General features: G+C 50.2%; 1 protein-coding gene across 1 annotated transcript; it reads right to left on the bottom strand.

The window, feature by feature from the left end:
• Positions 1 to 4,339: 4,339 nt before the first annotated feature.
• LOC131213342 (uncharacterized) lies at positions 4,340 to 5,611 on the bottom strand. Its single transcript, XM_058207368.1, has one exon. The coding sequence runs from the start codon at positions 5,609 to 5,611 to the stop codon at positions 4,340 to 4,342; it is 1,272 nt and encodes a 423-aa protein (XP_058063351.1).
• Between the last annotated feature and the right edge of the window lie 13,369 nt (positions 5,612 to 18,980).

Here is an 18,980-nt window from a genome sequence, read left to right as displayed (position 1 = left end):
AGAGAGTTTCTTACTTTCGTGCTGCTCTTTGAGTCGATTGCAAGCCGCGCGAAGTCTGTGGGCCCAGGAGCCCACAAATCTAATGAACGAAGCAATGTCCGACCCCCCCCTCCCACCGCCCCTCCCCCCGTCGACCGGCGCAATTTACGATCTATCGCGGATTGCGTGAAGAAAGGTTTCTTTTTTATTTATCTGCGCCGTTCTCGGGCTCTTCGGGGCGCGCGCGAGCGCCTTATCTTTTGCTGCTCCGTTTCTTACCTTCTCTCTCTCTCTCTCCCACACACATACACACACACACACACACTCATTCTTTCTTTCGCTCCCTGTTTCACCGTACGCTTTCGTGTGCTCCTTTTGCGCTCCTGCGCTTCGCGATGGGTTCACAGGACCCGCGGGTTTATTATCAGCGAGTCGCGGAACGCGCCACACGACGACGACGACCCGACGACAAGTGATGGTTATGATGGGCTGCGACCTCGTTCCCTCTGCTCTCTCTCTCTCTCTCACACACATGCGGCCAACGGACGGGAAGAGGGGCTTGGAAATTAAAATTACCCTCGCCGATGCACGCCGGGCCCAAAATTGGCCCCGCGCGAACCGACTTCGACTCGGCACGCAATTTTCGGCGGCGGCGGCGGGTCGTAAAAAACCGGCCGATGGGAGGGGGAAGCACGCCGCCACGGTAACCCCGAAGCCCTTCTCTCCCCTCCCCCCCCGCCAACAGCACGACGGACACGCGTGCCCCCGACGGCCACGGTGGCCGCCGCGGTTATCACTTTCGTATTAATATCTTTCGCTTTCGCCCTTTCCCGCGCCCGCTTGGGGCGGTCAGGCGGTGGTGGTGGTGGTGAGGTTGTATCCACTCACGGGCGGGGCAGAGAGCCCGGCCTTATCATTACGGCTGCCTTGCTGGTGGTGATGGTATTATTATTATTATTATTATTATTAATATCATTGCTATTATCGTTGTTATTGGGGCGCGCACCGAAGAAAGGCTCGCGCGCGCGCGCGCGCACCCGAAAAGGAAGCGCGCGATAAATGCAGCGGCAGCAGCAGCCAGCAACAGGTAGGTAGGTAGCTGGGTAGCATACACAGCATCAGCTCATGAGCATAAGAGAAAAAAGGGAAAAATATGCTCAGTGCGCGCGCGCGCCCGTCGGCACCCTTCCTGCTTGCGCCTTTCTGGCACACTCTTCCGCTGCGCCGCCGCGTGGTCCTACCTTTCTTCCCTACTCTACCACTTGCCCCTCCACCCACTCACGATGTTTGCAGGCTTCGCGGGCGCGTGCGCGCATCGTTCCCGGCGATCCGCGAAGGATCCGAGGATCCTAGAAGAAGGTGATAGGAGAGAGGTCGGTTGCTGGCCACGAGCGGCAATTGAAGCATGTGACAAGCCAAATGCCACGTACAGTGTTATCCATTTTGCAATTTCGAAACTGCTGTGCCAAAGTGTTCGGGCTGTTCAATAAGTTCGTAGCTACGTATTCGGCGGGTAGCGGAACAGAGAACGCTGCTAAGTCTAATTGCTCTTTATCTTTTAATTTTATATTGGCACTCTCTTCCTATGAACGTTTGGCAAGTATCATATCAATCGACCACTTGATGTTTTTTACAAACCATTTAGTACCGACGTGTCACAGTGTTTATTACAGCGGAAAAATCTAGTTTCGGAGATGATTGATAGTTTTTTAAACAAAGGAAATTTTTGAACGAATGTTGAAAGTGTATAAAGACTCTTCACTTTCAACTAGTATATTAACAGGGGCGTTTCTAAATTTAAACTACATTTGAATTTAAATGTCGTATTAGAAAATCGTCAAATGACTGAAAGAGATTTAGTACAAGGCTGAATAGTAAAGTGAACTGAGTGAATGAATATCTCAGAGTGTTCAACTTTTCGTTGAAAGTCTGCCATCTTAGAAAATTAATCGCTCAACAACAGAACAGCTTGTTTAAATTATCAAAACTTGGGTTCGTGAGCAACAGCCCAAAAACGCTCATACTTTTTTAGCGACGAAGCATTCTTTTCACTTGGCGGCTACGCAGACAAGCCAGAATTGCCGCATTTGGGGCACTGCAAAACCGTCAATCGATTGAAGAGAGGCCGTGCTAGTCTGAAAAGCTGACTGTATTGTGCGCTTTATTGGCTGACGGCGCCCTCATAGGACCTTATTTTTCGCAAACGACGAAGGGAGGATCACTACCGTCAACTCCATGCGATACCGCTAGATGATGAGACATTTTAGTTTGGCCTTCAATTGAAGATAAAGACTTATGGAAGCTATGTGGTTTCAATAAGACTGGGTATATAATTTCCGATCTGACCGTTAGCAAACGCTTTGTTTACAAACAGAAGATAATGTAAGTTCTTATTTGCTGGTACAACATCAAAATCTAAAACAACAGAAAAAACATATTCAGAAATCAATTTGTTTCTTTTCGAATTCTGTTTTCTAGGACCAAAAACAGAACGGTAATCACGTGTAACGTTTCGGTTTTATATTTTAAACCGGCCACACGAAGCGTAAACGATCTGACGTTTGTGCGCTCCGATGGCAGTTAGACTTTTTGTTGTGGGGCTACACATAAAAGGCCACAAAAGACAGAAATTGAAGATGAACCAAAAACATGCGTCCAAGCAAAACAACTGTCAAAAATTGACTGATTACTAAAACTGGCCGAAATTGTTACCATACCGTGAGTGACATGAGTGAGGCAACATAACGCCACAAAAAATCGAAGATCTAATATACGCAGCCCGCATAAATACAAAATTATCAGAACTGTTTGAACGCACCGCGTACTTGAATAAAATCCTAATTTTTCACGTGGCGTTTTAAAGTTCATATTTTTTAAACTAGAAAATAAAAATTCCTGTACTACTGTTTTTTATGGTTGGTCCTAGAGATTGGTTGCCTGCACAAACGCTCCCCAAGAATGTCACAAGAAATCCTGACGACGAAACTTAGTACGTTTGGCCTCTCGGGGAGCCTTTTTGCGAATGTTTCGTCAATCAAATCGCGTCGGACGTATCCGACCTTCGCGGCAGCTACCTTGATCCATAGCTGTTTGCGCATCAACGACCCGATGACACTCGCCATCAGAATATTGTCCTGTTTGTCCATGTTGACGGGTCGGTTTCGATTCTCTCCAGAAGCCCAGAACTTAGCAACCGAACGAAGCGCTATCCTCTAAATCTCACAAAAGGTAATAACAACAACCGAGTGAGAGAGTATCGGTGTGTCTCAGAGAAAAAAGGGAGAGCGAGATAGAGAGAGAGAGAGAAAGAAAAATAGAAAAAGAGGAAGGAACAGAGAGATCAGCAAAGAAACATCTGTCCGAAGTGAGCGTGTGCCAGACACACACTGCCAGACACTTTTCGCACCGATCTCCGGAGTTGATTTAGGGTCTCGTTGAAGGACCTTACGGGACAGCTGACCACAGCCAGCTTGTCTCAGTTCAGTTGCTTTATACGCGTTCCACTGGACCCAACCCAATTAATTGAAACAATGGCCACGCGATAGCAAAACGCAAAGTTTCCATCCAAAGAATGAAATATTTCAGCGCCAGTGGGCTGAAACTTTTCCCCTTTTGAAAGGGTCCGGTGCTTCGGTGGTGTGCGTGTGTGCTGCAAGGACCCTAACACCCGGCCCGGGTGACACGTGGCCCCGGGTGCGGCCCCCGGGACCGCCCCTGGCGCCTGGCCGGAAGTGGCGGAAAAAGTTACGCACTCCCCAGCCGAGTAGGGTTGAAGTGAAGGAACAACGGCAACTTAACTGCAGAGCGGAAGGACACGGCACGCTTCAGTGGCTGTCTCGCTGTGTTCAGGAAGGGTGCCGAAGCCAGTGACCGGAATTCAGCTCCGGAAGCTCAGCTGCCGTTGTGCCGTGGTTGCGTTGCGGCATAACAGCACCCGGTTTGACCCGGTTTGGCCGGGATTTCCGGGTGGCACTCCTGGACCAGGGACCCGCCCAAGAGAGACGCTGAGGATTCCCCAGGAATCCACTCCAGCCGTGGTCCAGCGTCTCGGAGTCAACTCCACGTCAGAAAGTGCCTTCCGGTTCCGGGGTTATTGTTGAACTTGGAAGGTCTGTATTCCGCTGAGATCTGAAGGCTGTCAGCTGTCAGGACGGAACGATTGCGATCAGGGCTAAAGGGCTGGACCTGGAAAGGGCTGGACCGTTCCGTTTTTTGCATGGTTTCTACACTTTATTGGGTTCCACCTATCTGCCGCGAGTTTTACAAATAAATAATGTTACAATAACGTGTCATCAGGGGGCTCCGGGACACCCGGGGGTTGAGGGAAGTTTTGAGGGCGCGAGTTTGATAGCGATTCGAGCTACTCGAGAATGGCTTGCGGGTGCAGTTGAAGATGTTGCTGCTGGTGTTGGAGCTGGAGCTGCTGCTGCAGTTGGAGCTGCTGGTTCACCTCGATCCAGCTGAGAAACGCCGGATCGTCCGCCAGATCGGCATCCGCGTCGGACTCCAGCTCGGACTTGATCAGCAGCAGATCGGCATCGAACTGGTGCTGGTGTTGGTCCAACAGCTCACCATCGTCTTGTCCGGCCGGCGGTGAGTCGTCCGTGGGCTGACAAGCGACGTGGAGATAGCAGGATGGGTCCAGGTCCCGCTTCGAGTCGGTGTCCGGCTCGAGCGTGAAGTTACTCTGCGGTGACAGGGCGACGATAGCGGACGACTCGCTCAGCAGATCCCCGACGTTGCTCGAGCACGACCCCTCGTCCTCCCCGTCGCTATACTCTCCAGTTCCAGCTCCCACCACGTCCTCCCCGTAGAGGCTCTCGGGGTCGAGGAACTGGAACGTGTTGGTCCCCGGGATGCGGATGTACTGGTGCCCGTTGATGATGGTGATCTGCGTCTGATCGAAGCGTGGCGCCGTCACCAGCTGCCCCCCTTTGCCACTCCCCGCGTCCTCAGCATCGGGTCCAGCGAGGATGGCCCGGCGAGGTTTGATGGCGAGGAAGAAGTTGGCCGGTGGCACCAGTGGACCGTGGACTGGCGAAGGTTCCGGCGGTGGAGTCGCCGGCAGCTCCAGCCCATCGTGGTCCTGCGGCGGCGGGGACCGTCCGGTGACCGCCAGGACACGCTCCAGACACTTGATGTACTCGACCGCCATCCGGAGCGTTTCGACCTTGCTGAGCTTCTTGTGGATCCCCCGGCCGCCCGTCACCGGCGGCGTCGTCGCCTCGAACGCCGCCGCTATCTCGTCCGGGATGCGCTCGCGGAGCGCCGCGAACCCATTGTTGACCTGCTGGACCCGGTTGCGTTCGCGGGCGTTGCGCCGCTCGACCGCTGACACCACGAGGTCCCCGGCGCCCCCGCTGGACCGCTTCCGCCCGCTGGCCACCAGTGACTCCTTCCGGGGCCGTGGCACCGTCACCGTCGGCATGATGTTGTCCGACATGAAGTTCCCGAGCGGGAGCTTCCGCTTCGGGAGCAGCCCGGAGGTCGGGGTCACCACCATCTGGTGGTCCAGTCCGGGGGGTGGGTTCTCCTTCAGCTTGGCCCGCTTGTGCTGGGGCGTGGGGTTGAGTGACGTCACCAGACTGCCACGCCGCATCGATGGATCCACGCCGCCGTTGATCGACGACATAGCTGCCGAGCCTTCCAGGCTTCCAGGTAGACTTGTTTCCGCCGCCCGACACAAACGCACGCACACAAACACACAGGTATCTCTCGTCACAGTCACCGCCACAGGAACGCTGCGAGCTACATCGAGTAGCCTCTCGGTGCTGCTCCTGGCACAGGGACACACGGCGCGCGCGCGATTCAATTCAAGTCCGTCCGGTCGTTACCGTGGCTGATGGCGTTCTGACTGCGTGTCGCGTGCCACAGGCGCGGCTCCACAGACGGTTGCGTACCGCACCCCGCGGCACCCACCAACCCCTGCCAGCGCCCTAGAAAGCCAGGGCTAGACACACACCGAACGCTGCGAGCTCCGGGCGAATACCTGGCGCTGGCCCCAGGACAACAATCAGCTGTCCCTTCGCGTGTGCGCGCGCGCGCACCTTTCCTGTCACACACACACTCACACACGCGCACACGCCGGTATCCTTCCGAGCACAATAGGTCCCTCTGGATGGTTTGGATCGAAGCAGAAATAACGGATAATTATTAAGCGCACGGCCGGGCCAAGGGGCCGCCCGGCCGCCTTGTGTGTGTGCTCACGTCCTTTATGTCCTGCCGGGCACACATATATGTGTGTGTGTGCTCGATCCTCGAGGTTATTCGTAAAGGCCTGTGCACACTGCGAACGGAACGTAATTAAAATTGATGTTATTTTTAAATAAAACAAAGTCATTCTGTTGCTGTCGGGTTTAAAATGACATTAAATATTAAGTTTAGTTCAAGTTCAATTAGTTAGTTCAAGTTAAGTTTTAAGCGTCCATAAAGTTGGATGAAGTCGGCAAAGTCCTCACGGATTTGCATCGCAACTTTCGGTAGATCTGCTATTAACGTCGGCGGTGTGTGGAGGCCTTAAGCCCGCTTTTGCAGCAACCAACCGACCACCGGTTTGTGAGTAGGGTGAGCTCGCGTCACACGCGGCCGGTTGCGCGTGAACCGCCAGGACTACGTGATCCTTCGTGGGGTGGGGTGACAATGGACGGAACGGACGAAAGAGCGCAAGAAAAACGGGAAAACAGCAGAGAGCCCGGGAAGGGAAAGCCGGGATCGTAGCGCAATCACAAAGGCACGCAACGCAGGCCCTCCTCTTGGGTCTGCGTTGGTGCCGCACTTACTTTCGTTATTATTTCTATCGTCCTCGTCGTCCTGGTCGTCGCCAGGACTCGAGTCGGCTTCGCCATCGAACAGGGGTTGTCCCCTCCCCGAACGGTTCACGCAAGCGCAATCGCAAGCGTGTGTGCGTTCCGAGTCCGGAGTCCGGAGCCCGGGCTGTTCGATAAGTTTTGCGCGATGTGCGATAAGAAAAACACCAAGGTTTTGTGATTTGTGAAGTACACTTTATTAGTTAGAACTTTGTGTCTGCCAGGACTCCTGGAATCCTCTGGACGGCCGTTATGATCTCACAGCAACAGCCATGGAAGTCGCCAATCGGGGGCTAAATCGGGCAAATACATGTCGATATTCAAACATTTCGAGTTAAAGAGATGAACTGATCCTAACACCCGATTATTGGTCGATTTACTGGACACTAACTCGTTTCGGAGCCGAATAACCAGAGGTTCACGCCAGTCTTTAGCCTCGCCGTTTTGCTTCAGGATCATGGTGATAGACCCAAGCCTCATCGAGAGTGATGAGTCAACGCACAAAATACACTTTATCCTTTCGAAAAATATGTAAATAGGGCGTTCTTGGCGTGGATCAACAACCCTGTTAAATTCAGCAACCCATCTCTCTACTGTTCCAACTGGAGTCCTTATAGTCTTAATCTACTTTCGTTCATAAACTTCTTTTGCTTCCGAAGCTCTCAAAAATAAAAATTCAATCACTGAGCACGATACTTGATTTTTTTCCATGCTAAAATAGTACTGTGACCCGTCGATAGCTGAATGACTTGAATTGCCAAATGGAAATGAAACATTTCACATACGTTCATGTGAAGTGTGTATCAACGTGTACAATTTCTCGTCATTTCTTCACTTTAATATTAGGTCTACAAATTAATTCGTGCCGTTTTTAACCGACATTTGTGACCTAACTACAACAACAAAACGTATGACAAACCTTTATGAAAGTGTTGTCCGTCGCTAACTACTATTTTCTGCCATCTTTCAGATAATTTCTCGATTCCATGACGATAGAATTCCTCGTCTTTAGAGGCGATCCAATCAGAGACCCTTTTTTCTCCCTCATGCAACGGAACAAATACTAGTCCGAAAGAGATTGGTTTTGATATTTTCGAGGAAGGTTTTGACCGGTTTTGCGATGTGAGGTCATTTTGTCATTTCGATTTCATTTTGAAATTTTGAAAAATCTTTTCATCATCCTTGTCATTTTGAAAAATCAACTTATCATGTCTTTTATCCTATCCTCGTCATTTTATGGCTAAAGCTTTGCTTCAAATACGTTAATTAGTGTCGATGGAAGTGTCCATCAATAATTTAATTAGATTTTAAAGCTCAGACTACACCACACCTTTCAAATTCCACCATATGCACAGCATAACCCTTGCGCAGTGAATATTTCGCTTTTGTTGCGATGGACCTGGTTGACCAGGCTGTATCCAGGCCTTTTTTCCGTTTGAGATTCTTGTAATAACTTTCCATTATATCATCCCATTTGTTCTGCCGTGCAAGCAGTAAAGGCGAAGTACTCCCCGCAAAAAAAGTTTATCATGAACAAAACTCGACATTTTCAGATGCTTAAGGTAGGTTTCGTTTACACTTTGACCAAACAAACCATACTGCGTTCGATGCGTAATGGCACTAGCTTTCATAATTTTTTTAAATATTTAGTGAAAAATGCCATCTATTGTAAAACGGCACGAATTAATTTGCAGACCTAGTATGTTCCTTGATCAGTGTCGTAATGTTTTTGCTTTCATGTCTTCTTGGTCAATGTTTCGTCCGTATTACTGCCGTCTATGTTTTCCTTTAAATACCAGCTTACCAGCTTCTGCGTTGCGTTTAATCAGTTGTGATTAGTTTTAGTTCTAATTGATATGTTAAGTTTTTTTGTTTTAATCTTAGTTTAGAACGGTCCGGACCGTATTTTTGTATTTTTAAAGTGGTTTTTTGCTAATTAAGCAAAGTGCCCGTTTACTATTTAGCAATAACAAATAAATAAATAAACATAATGAACAAAATTTTGGGCTAGCAGCAGCGAATAATATTATTGAATAACCCTTAACGCTGACCTCTTTTCCGATCACCTACACGTTATGATTGTGCTCTCGTTATCCTCTAGATTGGCAGCCCAGATACTCCAGCGCCCGTGCTCCATGTCCGTGGTCCGTGTTGTAGCTCTTGGAGCTACAGCCTAGAAAACTCCTTCACGCGACGGTTTCGCACAAGTGTCCTCAATTGTCTCTCCTCTCTCTCTCTCTCTCTCTAGCTCACTGGGGACTCTCGGGTCCCAGGGCAGCGTCCCAGTTTCTAACGTTTTGCCGCACTCTCAAGTGTCCTTTTTCCGAAGGAGTCAAAGCCTCTTGAGCCTTTGCCGCCATTCTGCCGCGTCCGTTTGCCGTGCGTCGCGCGCGCGCCCGAGCTACCGCGGTACACGCACAAGCGAAGCAAGAGAAACGAAAGGAAACGAGCGCCGCCAGACATTCCACGTCCAGCACCACGGATTTCGGGATTCCTGATCCTTGGCGCGGTGCCTGCAGCACGCACGGCAGATAAAACCACGGCCACGTCGATGCGGTTCTCGTGTGATGGGTTCCGGGTGTCTCCTTTCGCCTGCTCCTTCGCTGCGAAGGACGTGAGCACGGCGTTCCGGCAACAAAGCGCCCGTGGATTGAAGAGATGAAGAACCCGGGGGAAGAAACCGGTCGATCGATGAATCAATCGAATCTTTCTTTCCGTGATCTGGATCGACGCGGGATCGATGCATTTTTTCTCTCCGTGCTTCTGCCGCTTCTATTGTATCGAACGAACGGAGAACCTACGGGGTTCTGGGTTCCAGGACCAGGGCCGATGTCTGGCTCGCCTTTTTTCCCAGAGACCCAGGGGGACTAGGGACCCGTTTCGCATTTTAAGGATAGACTAAGGGCGAGCTTCTCTCGCTCCCAGCTAAATCCCAATCCCAAGCTTCTGGAGCTTCTCGTACGTAGCCCGTAGCTACGGTTTCCACCAGGTCACCAGGTACACGTCGACCGCGGATCCTAGAACACACCAGCATCAGATGTTCGGAGCAGTATCGGTATCGGTCAATGCTGGCATTGGTAATGGCATTGAAAATCCACGTCCAGAAATGAAATTCCAAGATCCCCAGGGATCCAAAGATAGATCCCAGCAAATCATCAGCCCATCCCCCGACGGAAACTGGAGAATCGGCATGGATCCGAAACTGGACCCGGGCCCGGACTGGATGCAGCAGGCAGGCAGCCGGAGTTTAAAAATAAACCTCACGCTCCGACACGTGCTCCGGGGCCCACGTCATTCCCTGACCTATTCCAAGCTCGAGCAAGCTGGCGTTGCTGACCAAGCTGTGTTTTACTTGCTCGCCGGCCGGCCGGCCGTTGTTGGGGTAGACCAAAACATAAACAGTGGCATTCTGTGGACCGGCCGGCACGTGCCGGTGCCGGAATGCCGAGCTCATGCGTGAGCGGAAGCGGTCGGCATCGCAGACATGGACCAACATTTATGTGGTCCAAAAACCGCGCACCCAGCCCTATTGACGCAGCCGCTCGGCCCGCATGGACGCTACGGCATCTGCTTGTTGGTTTTCAGCGCTCTACCCATCTCTCTGCATTCTCATTCCCCACGGAGAATTGCCCAGAATGGGGATTGAGGTCAGGCATATCGGCAGAAAAACTAATTATTCTTGACGCTCGGCTCGGCAATTCAAACACTTTTTGCGCAAAAGGACGTCAAGTGAGGCTTGAGGCTGATCGTCAGAAATCTTCGATCACAAGTCGAAAGTCCACCCGAGACAGACGAGTCTCGGGACGAGCAAGTGCGCCTTTGTATGTAATAACGCGTATACCCTACTGCCTAACGACATTTTTTTTCGGTGGCCACAGGAGACTTCTGAGGAAGAAACTCAGTCCAACTCAGACCGTGGCCGTGCCTTGCCCTTCTGACTTCGTGCGATGCCCAGGAAATGCCATTGGATTGAAGCGGACGAAAAAAGTGTCTTCCAAATCTTTCCCCCAGAGAAGCATCAGCATCCCTTCGCGACAGATGTTATGCGCATGCGGGGCTCGGCCGTAACCAAACACCGCGCTGTAAGCGCGAGGCGCGCAAGGCGCGAGGAAAGGAAAAACTTCTTCACACATGGGCGCACGCCCGAAAATGGAAATTTGAAGCAACCGTGTTGGTGCTCCGGTGCTCCGTCTCCGTTAGCCCGAAATTGGCCCGGAGGAACCGGCGACAGGCGACACGCAAAACGTGTTGCGCCGCAAGCAACACGTGTTTCCCCCGCGATGCTGGCCGGTGCCATACGCGAAACGTTTCGACGGCGCGATGGCGGCAGATGGTGGCAGCCCGTGACGCAAGAGAAAACGCAAGACAAAACTCCAGAAAGGAGCTGCCGAAAGACGGGTGGCATATGAGAACCTGTAGCTGCAAGCATCCTGTACCGAGAGCACCAAGCATTTGAATAACATGTGAACATATATGTGGGTGATATTTTCGCTTTGGAATCACTGTTTGGAGATGTTGAGCGTTAGGCATTGAGGTTTGTTTTTGCATCTTAGAAGAAACCAGGCGGGCCGTACTTTTATTACGTTGTGGTTGTAAGGGAAACGATTACGACGATTACGGGACGCTTCGTTTCGTTGCTAGAGCTAGAGTGCATTCAGTTTTTAATGAATAATAATAACATGATTTTGTTTCATGTTCAAAGTGCAACATTGGGGCTTAGAAACGCACAGCGCACAATTCACAAACATTTTGTGCTGTTTCTTCGCTCGTAAAATCTCGAAAATGAAGAACTTCGAATGGTCCTTAACATGAGTGTTAAAGTGCAAAAATCAACACCAAAACGAGTTGATAATCTTATAGTAAAAATTCGTTTCGTAAACCATTTTCAATACGCCAAAAATATTCAACAAAACCAAAATCAGAGGGTAAAGAGCTTCCTTCTGTACGTGGCATTCCACGTTAGTTTACAGAATGTTTTTCCTTGTTTTCAACAAATAAAATCCGCGCCTAACTAAGTACTATCGGCATGTTTTGAAGCATCCCTTATTGTGAGAAAAATGTGCTCTGTGAGCGATGAATTTTTGGCATGACTCACCTAGCGCTATGAGGAGTTGAAATTATCTGCTTTATGAGGGCCAAAAACAAATCCAACAACAGCATTATTTTGCAGAGAATCATTGTTTTTTTTCCCTTGAATCCTACAAGCGGGTGGCTTTTCCTGGTCCTTCGAACTCTAAAATTATTCAAAATAAGCATGTCTTAATGGTGAAGATTTCACGATATTTTATCAAAGCAATCGATTTTCGATATCAAAGTTTAGGGACATGCGATTCATGAACCTTGGCGTCTTAATTAAAAAGACCCAACTTAATTTAATCCAAACAATCTGGACTAAAAAAAATCCCTAACTGCAGAAAGGACCACATGACAAAAATATGTATGGTTAAAATTGTTCTTCTGTAGCAATGATCCCAAAGTACAGCAAAACTATCATTCGCACATAATGACTCATTGACTCATTTTTGTTAGATCAAAAGAAATTCTTCTCATCGCCGTATTTCGAAACATCTTTCGCGTTCTTACGCTAGACGTTTTCGCGCTACTCCCTAGACAGACAGTGGAGCCAGATGTTATCCACTAGCTGCGCGGGCAATGGCTTGGCACTTTCACTCTCGTCTCGAGCGAGACGATTAAGTCATCGAGATGGCACCACAAATAACGCCAGGGCGCCCGGCACAACAGTCACAGTTCGCTTGGCGCTCGCACTTGCCTTAAATCAACACCGAAAAAGCCGGACTCTCGAGCCGGACCGGACCGTGGGTGCTCACGCAGAAAATGCGTATTGTTTTCGTTTCGCGCTGAAAATTTTCCCTCAAAAATAATATCACTCCAAAGACGCCGGTCAAGCAATGAAGGCAGCCGTTCAGGTGGGTAAGCTGCAGTTCTGAGATCGAACGCGCAAAAACACTACGCCGGCTCACCGGCTGTAAATTACAGTGATGCAGCTGATTTACATGGTTGAATTACCCAACCCAGACCCGGGCAGGCAGGTTGAGGTCGCTTCACAGTCGAACGGCGACGTTGTGCCGTTTTGCGACGGGGGCCAAAGGATTGGACGGAGCGACAGAGAACCCGAACCCGAAACCGGAAGCCGGAGTACTCGATTAAATAAACGCTGCAGTTGCGGGGGCCGAGTCGACGACCTGACCACCGCCAAGACGGTGTCTACGACGCGACGAATAATTACCGTGTGGCAACGTTGGCTATGAAAAACCGCAAAACCGCTCGCCACACGGTTTACGGTGTGGAGAAAGAAGATGCTCCGCAAAGGTTTCAGCAGCCCCGCCCTTGGTGCAGTGCCTCAAGAAACGGCGCCCAGAAGTCGAAACTTCCGGTGCACCGAAAGAGACAGTCGATATAGATACTCCCATTAGTTTTGCATCAAAATTCAAATCCTTGTTTAAGATGCTTTCCGGGAGTCCGATTTGCATCAAATATGGCCTTCATAAGGCCTCTCACCTGGAAGTTTTGGTTTTGGATTGGCGTAAAACTCTCTGGATCGCTAGCTTCAAACGATTCAATCGTTGAGAGCAGAGGTCCGAAGTTAGTGTTTGGCCATACAGAATCAACTTATAATAAACGATTCCTTTCCAGTCCCACCAGTTCCGTTTGGACATTGGGCGATCTCAAACATCGAGCATCCTTTTCGAATCCAGCTTTGACCAGCAATGGTTTAAAACTATTTCAGGGCCCATCTTTAGCTCCCGATGCCCGACTTTAATTATGTCTGAACAGAATCGATTTGTTCGAAATTGCAGCGTAACTAGCAGTGACAGTATCAACTTTATGAAGTGTCTCCTTGACAACGAGCATAAACCTGAGGTTGTTTGATCGATACCTTGCGCGGTATCGACCGATCCAGAGCCATCCACGCGGAGAGAAAATAATGGATTTCGTAAACCAGTAAACTCTTCGGCCGAGCGCATGAGACACTCTGCGACATTCGGGCCACGAGCCCGAATTGGGAAGTTGTGCGTGCAACCTAATACCAAAGCTCGGGCTCGTGCCCGTCGGTGTCCAATTACCGGCCTGATCTCCTGATGTGACTTCCTCGAAGGCTCCGGCTCCGCTTTTGCAGTGAGACTTTTCCAAGTATAACGCCGCCAGGGGCAAGGGCTATGCATCGAGCCTGTGCGAGGCTGTGTTTATTGGTAGCATTAACGTGGCAGCGCTTCCGATCCGCAACAGTCCGCCAGCCAGCGATAATGGCCAGCTGTGGAATGTGTGGGACTCCTCTTGGGCAGGACACTTGGTGGCGAACATCTGAACACACTTAGCGCGAAGGATCTTCGGCTTGGAGCTGGGCTACTCGGGAAGTCGGTGAAACTCTAGACAATAATGCACACCATTCGGGGTCTCGCTCCTCTCCTCGGAGAGGGTGTAGGTTCCGAGTGTGTTTGTGTACTTCCGGCCTGACATAGAGACTGCGGAAATTGGTTGGAAAACCGCAAACAAGGACCGACGATTGCCGGTCCTCACGAAACTGGCTGCCCCGGGAGAAGGAAGAAGCCGATTTCTATGGTGATTGAATCTGGTTGCTATACCCCAAACAAACAATCCACCCCGCCCCGGTGGGGACCTCCCCGTCAGCAAACTTCGTCACGCGGAGCGGAGCACCCTTCGAATACCGGGAACGAGGGAAATTGAGGAATCGAGCAAAAGGCCCGTACGACCGGATCTCGCTGGCCCAACGGGCGCAACGGACATCTGTCCGGGATCGGCCGGAAATGGCTGAGCACCCACGTTCCAGGACCTTCCGCGAGGACCTCCGGTTCGATTCGAAGCTCCCGAACCCCAACCACGCAGTCCACGAACTACAGGAGCGCTGCGCACCCCTCGCACGGCGTAGCCGGTGGTGCAGAACCTCGAATTGCAATTACCGGTCCCGGACCCCAAGTTTCCAACGATTCAGCTGCACCTCCCTGTACGCCGTGTTTACGATTCCAATCTCTCCGACTTCGACACCGAACGAATCTACATCGCGTTGGAAGGAGACCGAAGAAACCAGACATCCCCGTACAGGATGCGTCGGCGGATGATGATGATGATGATGTAGGAGACAACACCCGAAGAACAAGAAGTGCGAGAAGAATCCATCGAGATCCTAGAGCGAAACCCTCCGTCCGAGCGGCCGATCCTTCGCAGGATCACCGGTCGCCGGGGTTTATGGAAAGGACAAATTTATAGCCACCACTTGGGATCGGGACCGCCCGATGCTATCTGGGTCCCGTGTCCCGTCGCTTCCTTCGTGGACGAGATCTCGACGCGACGCGTGCCCCGCGTCTGCTTGGCCGGACGTCGGCCAAGGAATTCCGGGAAAAGGACGAGCAGACAATGCAGGCTGTGCGTGCGCGCGCGCGCGACGGGCCCACGTTTTCTACTTCTTCTCCGACGAATCCACTGGTTCTCTGGCAAACACGCGCGGAGCGCGGTAGCTTTGGCATTTTAATGCCAACGGAAATCAGTCTCTCAGTTAGAGGAAAACCTAAGGATCCAGGCACACCCAGGATCAGGACCCAGGATCTGATAGCGGGCATCTCCCGCATCTTTCCACCACCGGGCGTGCTGCGGTACATCTTCATTTTCGTCTGCCTGCCCGGGGTCCTTTTCCCTTTTTTGAAGCCCGCACTCCGAAGGGCGTGTGTCGTGGACCGATTATTGTCACAAAGTTGCGGGGCATCCCAACTCCGTCCTGGGGCTCTGGCCTCTTGGAAACGGGAACGATTTGTTTGTCTGTTACTTTTGAACGATTCTAGCCCGATACCGATCGTTTGCCGTGATGATCGATCGATTGAACCAGAGATAAAGCAGGGCCAGCGACCAGACCAGAGATAGAAGGAAAGAAAGAGAATACAGAAAGAAATTAAGCAATTCACCAATGTGCAGTAGTAAGCAAGCCGAAAATATCCTCTCCCTAAGCCGTGAGCCGTAAGCCGTTCCGAAAGTCCGCCTTGTTCCTATTTGTGGCGAGTCCTGTTGGCGAGCTCTGGAATTGCTGCTGCTGTGGAAGTCCACAAATCGGGTATCGGGAAGCAGCTAGAATCAGGACCAGGATCCAGCCATCAGTCCAGTGCTGCCGTAGGACCAGGAGTCCCTTAACGGAATTACCGGATTACGGGCTCCAGTTGACAAAACAGACAGGCCACCAGGTCCGAAAGGATTACGGCAGAAGCCAGATCCTCCGTTAAGCCTCGGATCCCGTCGGTAAATGGGGCTTAGCACCAGTGGCGGGATCTAATAAGATTTGCCTCAATTAGTAGCCCTCAACACGATGACCTAACCGATGGTGACCTAACGGGTAGAATCCGAAGCACAATTCCCCGGCCATCCCTACCTAGAGTTAGTTTCGCCGTCTCTTCCCCAGCTGGTTGTGACCAAACGAACTGGGAACGAAACAACGCACTCCAGACAGAGCGTGCCCGGCCGAATGCCAACACACCAGATTCAAATCCGGACCGAGCCCGACGTCGACGTTACATTTGGCTGAGCGCGCGCGCGCGCACACGACCAGACCGCAGCTTATCCGATTGTTGTGTAATTTCACGGCTGATCTCTCCGGACGATCGAGTGCCGCCCGGGTCTTCTCCGGTCGGCCCGGCCGAAATCGGTCGGCCAACTAATCCGCAGGGCGTGTGCCGGCCGACCGGCCGGCTGCAGGTGGATGGTACGTGCTCGCGACAATCGATCGCGGCCACGTCTGGAGACCAGAGGCATCGAAGCGAAGCTCTACTACCCTCACGTGTGCACCGTGTGGTCTGCAGAGCGCGTCGGCCCGAAACGCATTCATTACGCTCGGTGAGGCTCGGTGATTCGGCACAGTTCTGAGCCTGGCTCTGGCACACCTTTTGACCTTGGTTTTTACCGGCGGCGAATATCGGGACCGGAGACAAACGTCGCAGCACTGACTGCCTGGCGGACTGACTGACTGTCGCATACGCATCTGTCATTGCGGCGGCACCACCAGAGGCACGTGTTTGGTTGCGTGTGTCGCGCTGGACACTCGGGACTCAGTTAACCCGTGCGGTGAGCTATCGCCGAACGCCCAGAGCAGCGACCTTGCAGCGTACGCTCACGTGGCGCGGCGAGGTCCCCTCACCGGAAGGGAATCGATGATGAGCTGGGTTGGGTTGGGTCTGCCTTTTTGCATACCGGGCAAATACTTGATCGGAATCGTGCCCCGCAAATCACCTGGATCCTAGGATCCTGGGCTGTGGAGCTCCCATGTTCTGGGAAATCCGTCCCGGAGAAGTCGTTGGAACAGGCCCCTTTGAACTGGGAATTTAGTATATGGGGGTGATCTGTTTGGAGTCACTAAATTACCGATTACTTGACACTCGGAAACGTCAAACTTCATTCTGGAAGTTTGTTGAACAGTTTGACATTTGCGAACCTCGCGATCTTCGGAGCCCACAAACACTAGATGGAGCCCCGCACCCTATGATACACTGCATTTCATAATGATAAAGCGCTGAACCTATTTTTCGTCGATGAGGAATCAATTAGTTTTGCAAAATAAATAATATCCATTGTTTGGTTTTCAGAAATAAAAATTATTTTGGCTTAGGGAGCCAAAAAACGATAAAACGGCTGTTTCCAAATGATAGCTTCATTATGTACATAATTATGTATTATTTAAGAATATATCCCAGTAAAAATGAATGAAATTTATGATGTTTTAATAATCGGTGGCCTCTCCACTACAATTTTCCATTTCCTGAAATATACGTTTTGGCATACTTTCGGATAGGTTCTTTAGCATGTTCATCGACAGGGAATGCCAAGCATTTCTAATCGCCACTTCAATCGTCTGTATGTTTTCGTACTGCTAGCAATTCGCATAGATCTTTCGAACTAGGATTCCCGAAGCATTCTCAATAGGGTTGAGATCTGGAGAAACAGATCTCATAAAATTAACTCCCAAATGTTCCAAGTAAGCTTTCGTTGCCCTACTTGCATGGACAATTGCATTATCCTGCTGGAAAATTAGCTGGTGGTGGTTGAAACGATGCAGCTATGGCTTCAAAGTACTCTCCAGAATGGCCACTGTTCATTCGTAAAGGAACTATTGCTAAATTACGTTTAGCTTGGCTGTTAAACGCACCCCATATGATACCTCCGCCATAATTCTGTCATCTAAAATAACGAGGTTCCCGTCTTGATACGGCTCATCAAGATTGAATTTCTCTTCGTCACTCTAAATGACCTGAACTTAAAAAAAAACTAAAATTTTGGAGAACTCAATGTATCGATAGCTTACATAATTCCATTCATCTTTCCATGACACATGCTCGTTCGCCAACTTGCAATCTTGCTGCTTTGTGGTGTATCTTCATTGCTGGAATTTTTCTCATTGATTCTTTGACAATGCTTACAGAGGAACTAAGAGTTCTCCAGATTGTGGCATAGCCAACAGTCATGTGCAATTCATTCTTAATACGCCGACAACTTTTCGTAGTGTTAGACGCAGCTTTAACTACTCTTCGTTCATCTCGAGGGTAAAGTATTGGGTGTTTAAATTAATTCTTTCGCGATTTTATTCACATTTGTGACCTAGCTACAGCAACAAAACGTATGACTACTTTAATGAAAGTATTGTATCTTGTATCAGGCTGTATCTGGAGCTTTTTACATTTAGGATTCTTCCAATAGCTCCACTTTTGATCACCAGTGACAATTCGGTACAAGAACCCCTTTTTCCTCCCGTGCAAGCAGTAATAAAAAAGTACTCTCCGCAAAAACGCTTTATCAGGCACGAAACATGACATGTTCAAATGCATAAAAAAAGGGTTGTTTACACTTTGATCAAACAACCTATACTGCGTTAGATGCGTAATGATAGTAGCTATCAAACACATGTTTCATAAAAAAAATATTAGTTATATAAAGTGAGTACATCCATCTATTGTAAAACGGAAGGAATTAATTCAAACACCTAATAGTTTTGGCCGTCCAGATCCGACTCCCGAGTCCCACATTCCGATGGATCTTTCAAACAGTTCTGACAACCTTCGGAGATCGTCTTAGTAATGAGGCTATTTCACGATTTGATTTCCCAACACTATGATACGCTTTAATTTTCCCTTTTTCGCCTTCTCCTGATGGAGTTCCACGACCCAATTTTGAACAAAATGGTCA

The sequence above is a fragment of the Anopheles bellator genome, chromosome X (genome assembly GCF_943735745.2).
Source record: "Anopheles bellator chromosome X, idAnoBellAS_SP24_06.2, whole genome shotgun sequence".
Taxonomy (NCBI): Eukaryota; Metazoa; Arthropoda; class Insecta; order Diptera; family Culicidae; genus Anopheles; species Anopheles bellator.
This window is presented reverse-complemented; position numbering and strand designations above follow the sequence as displayed.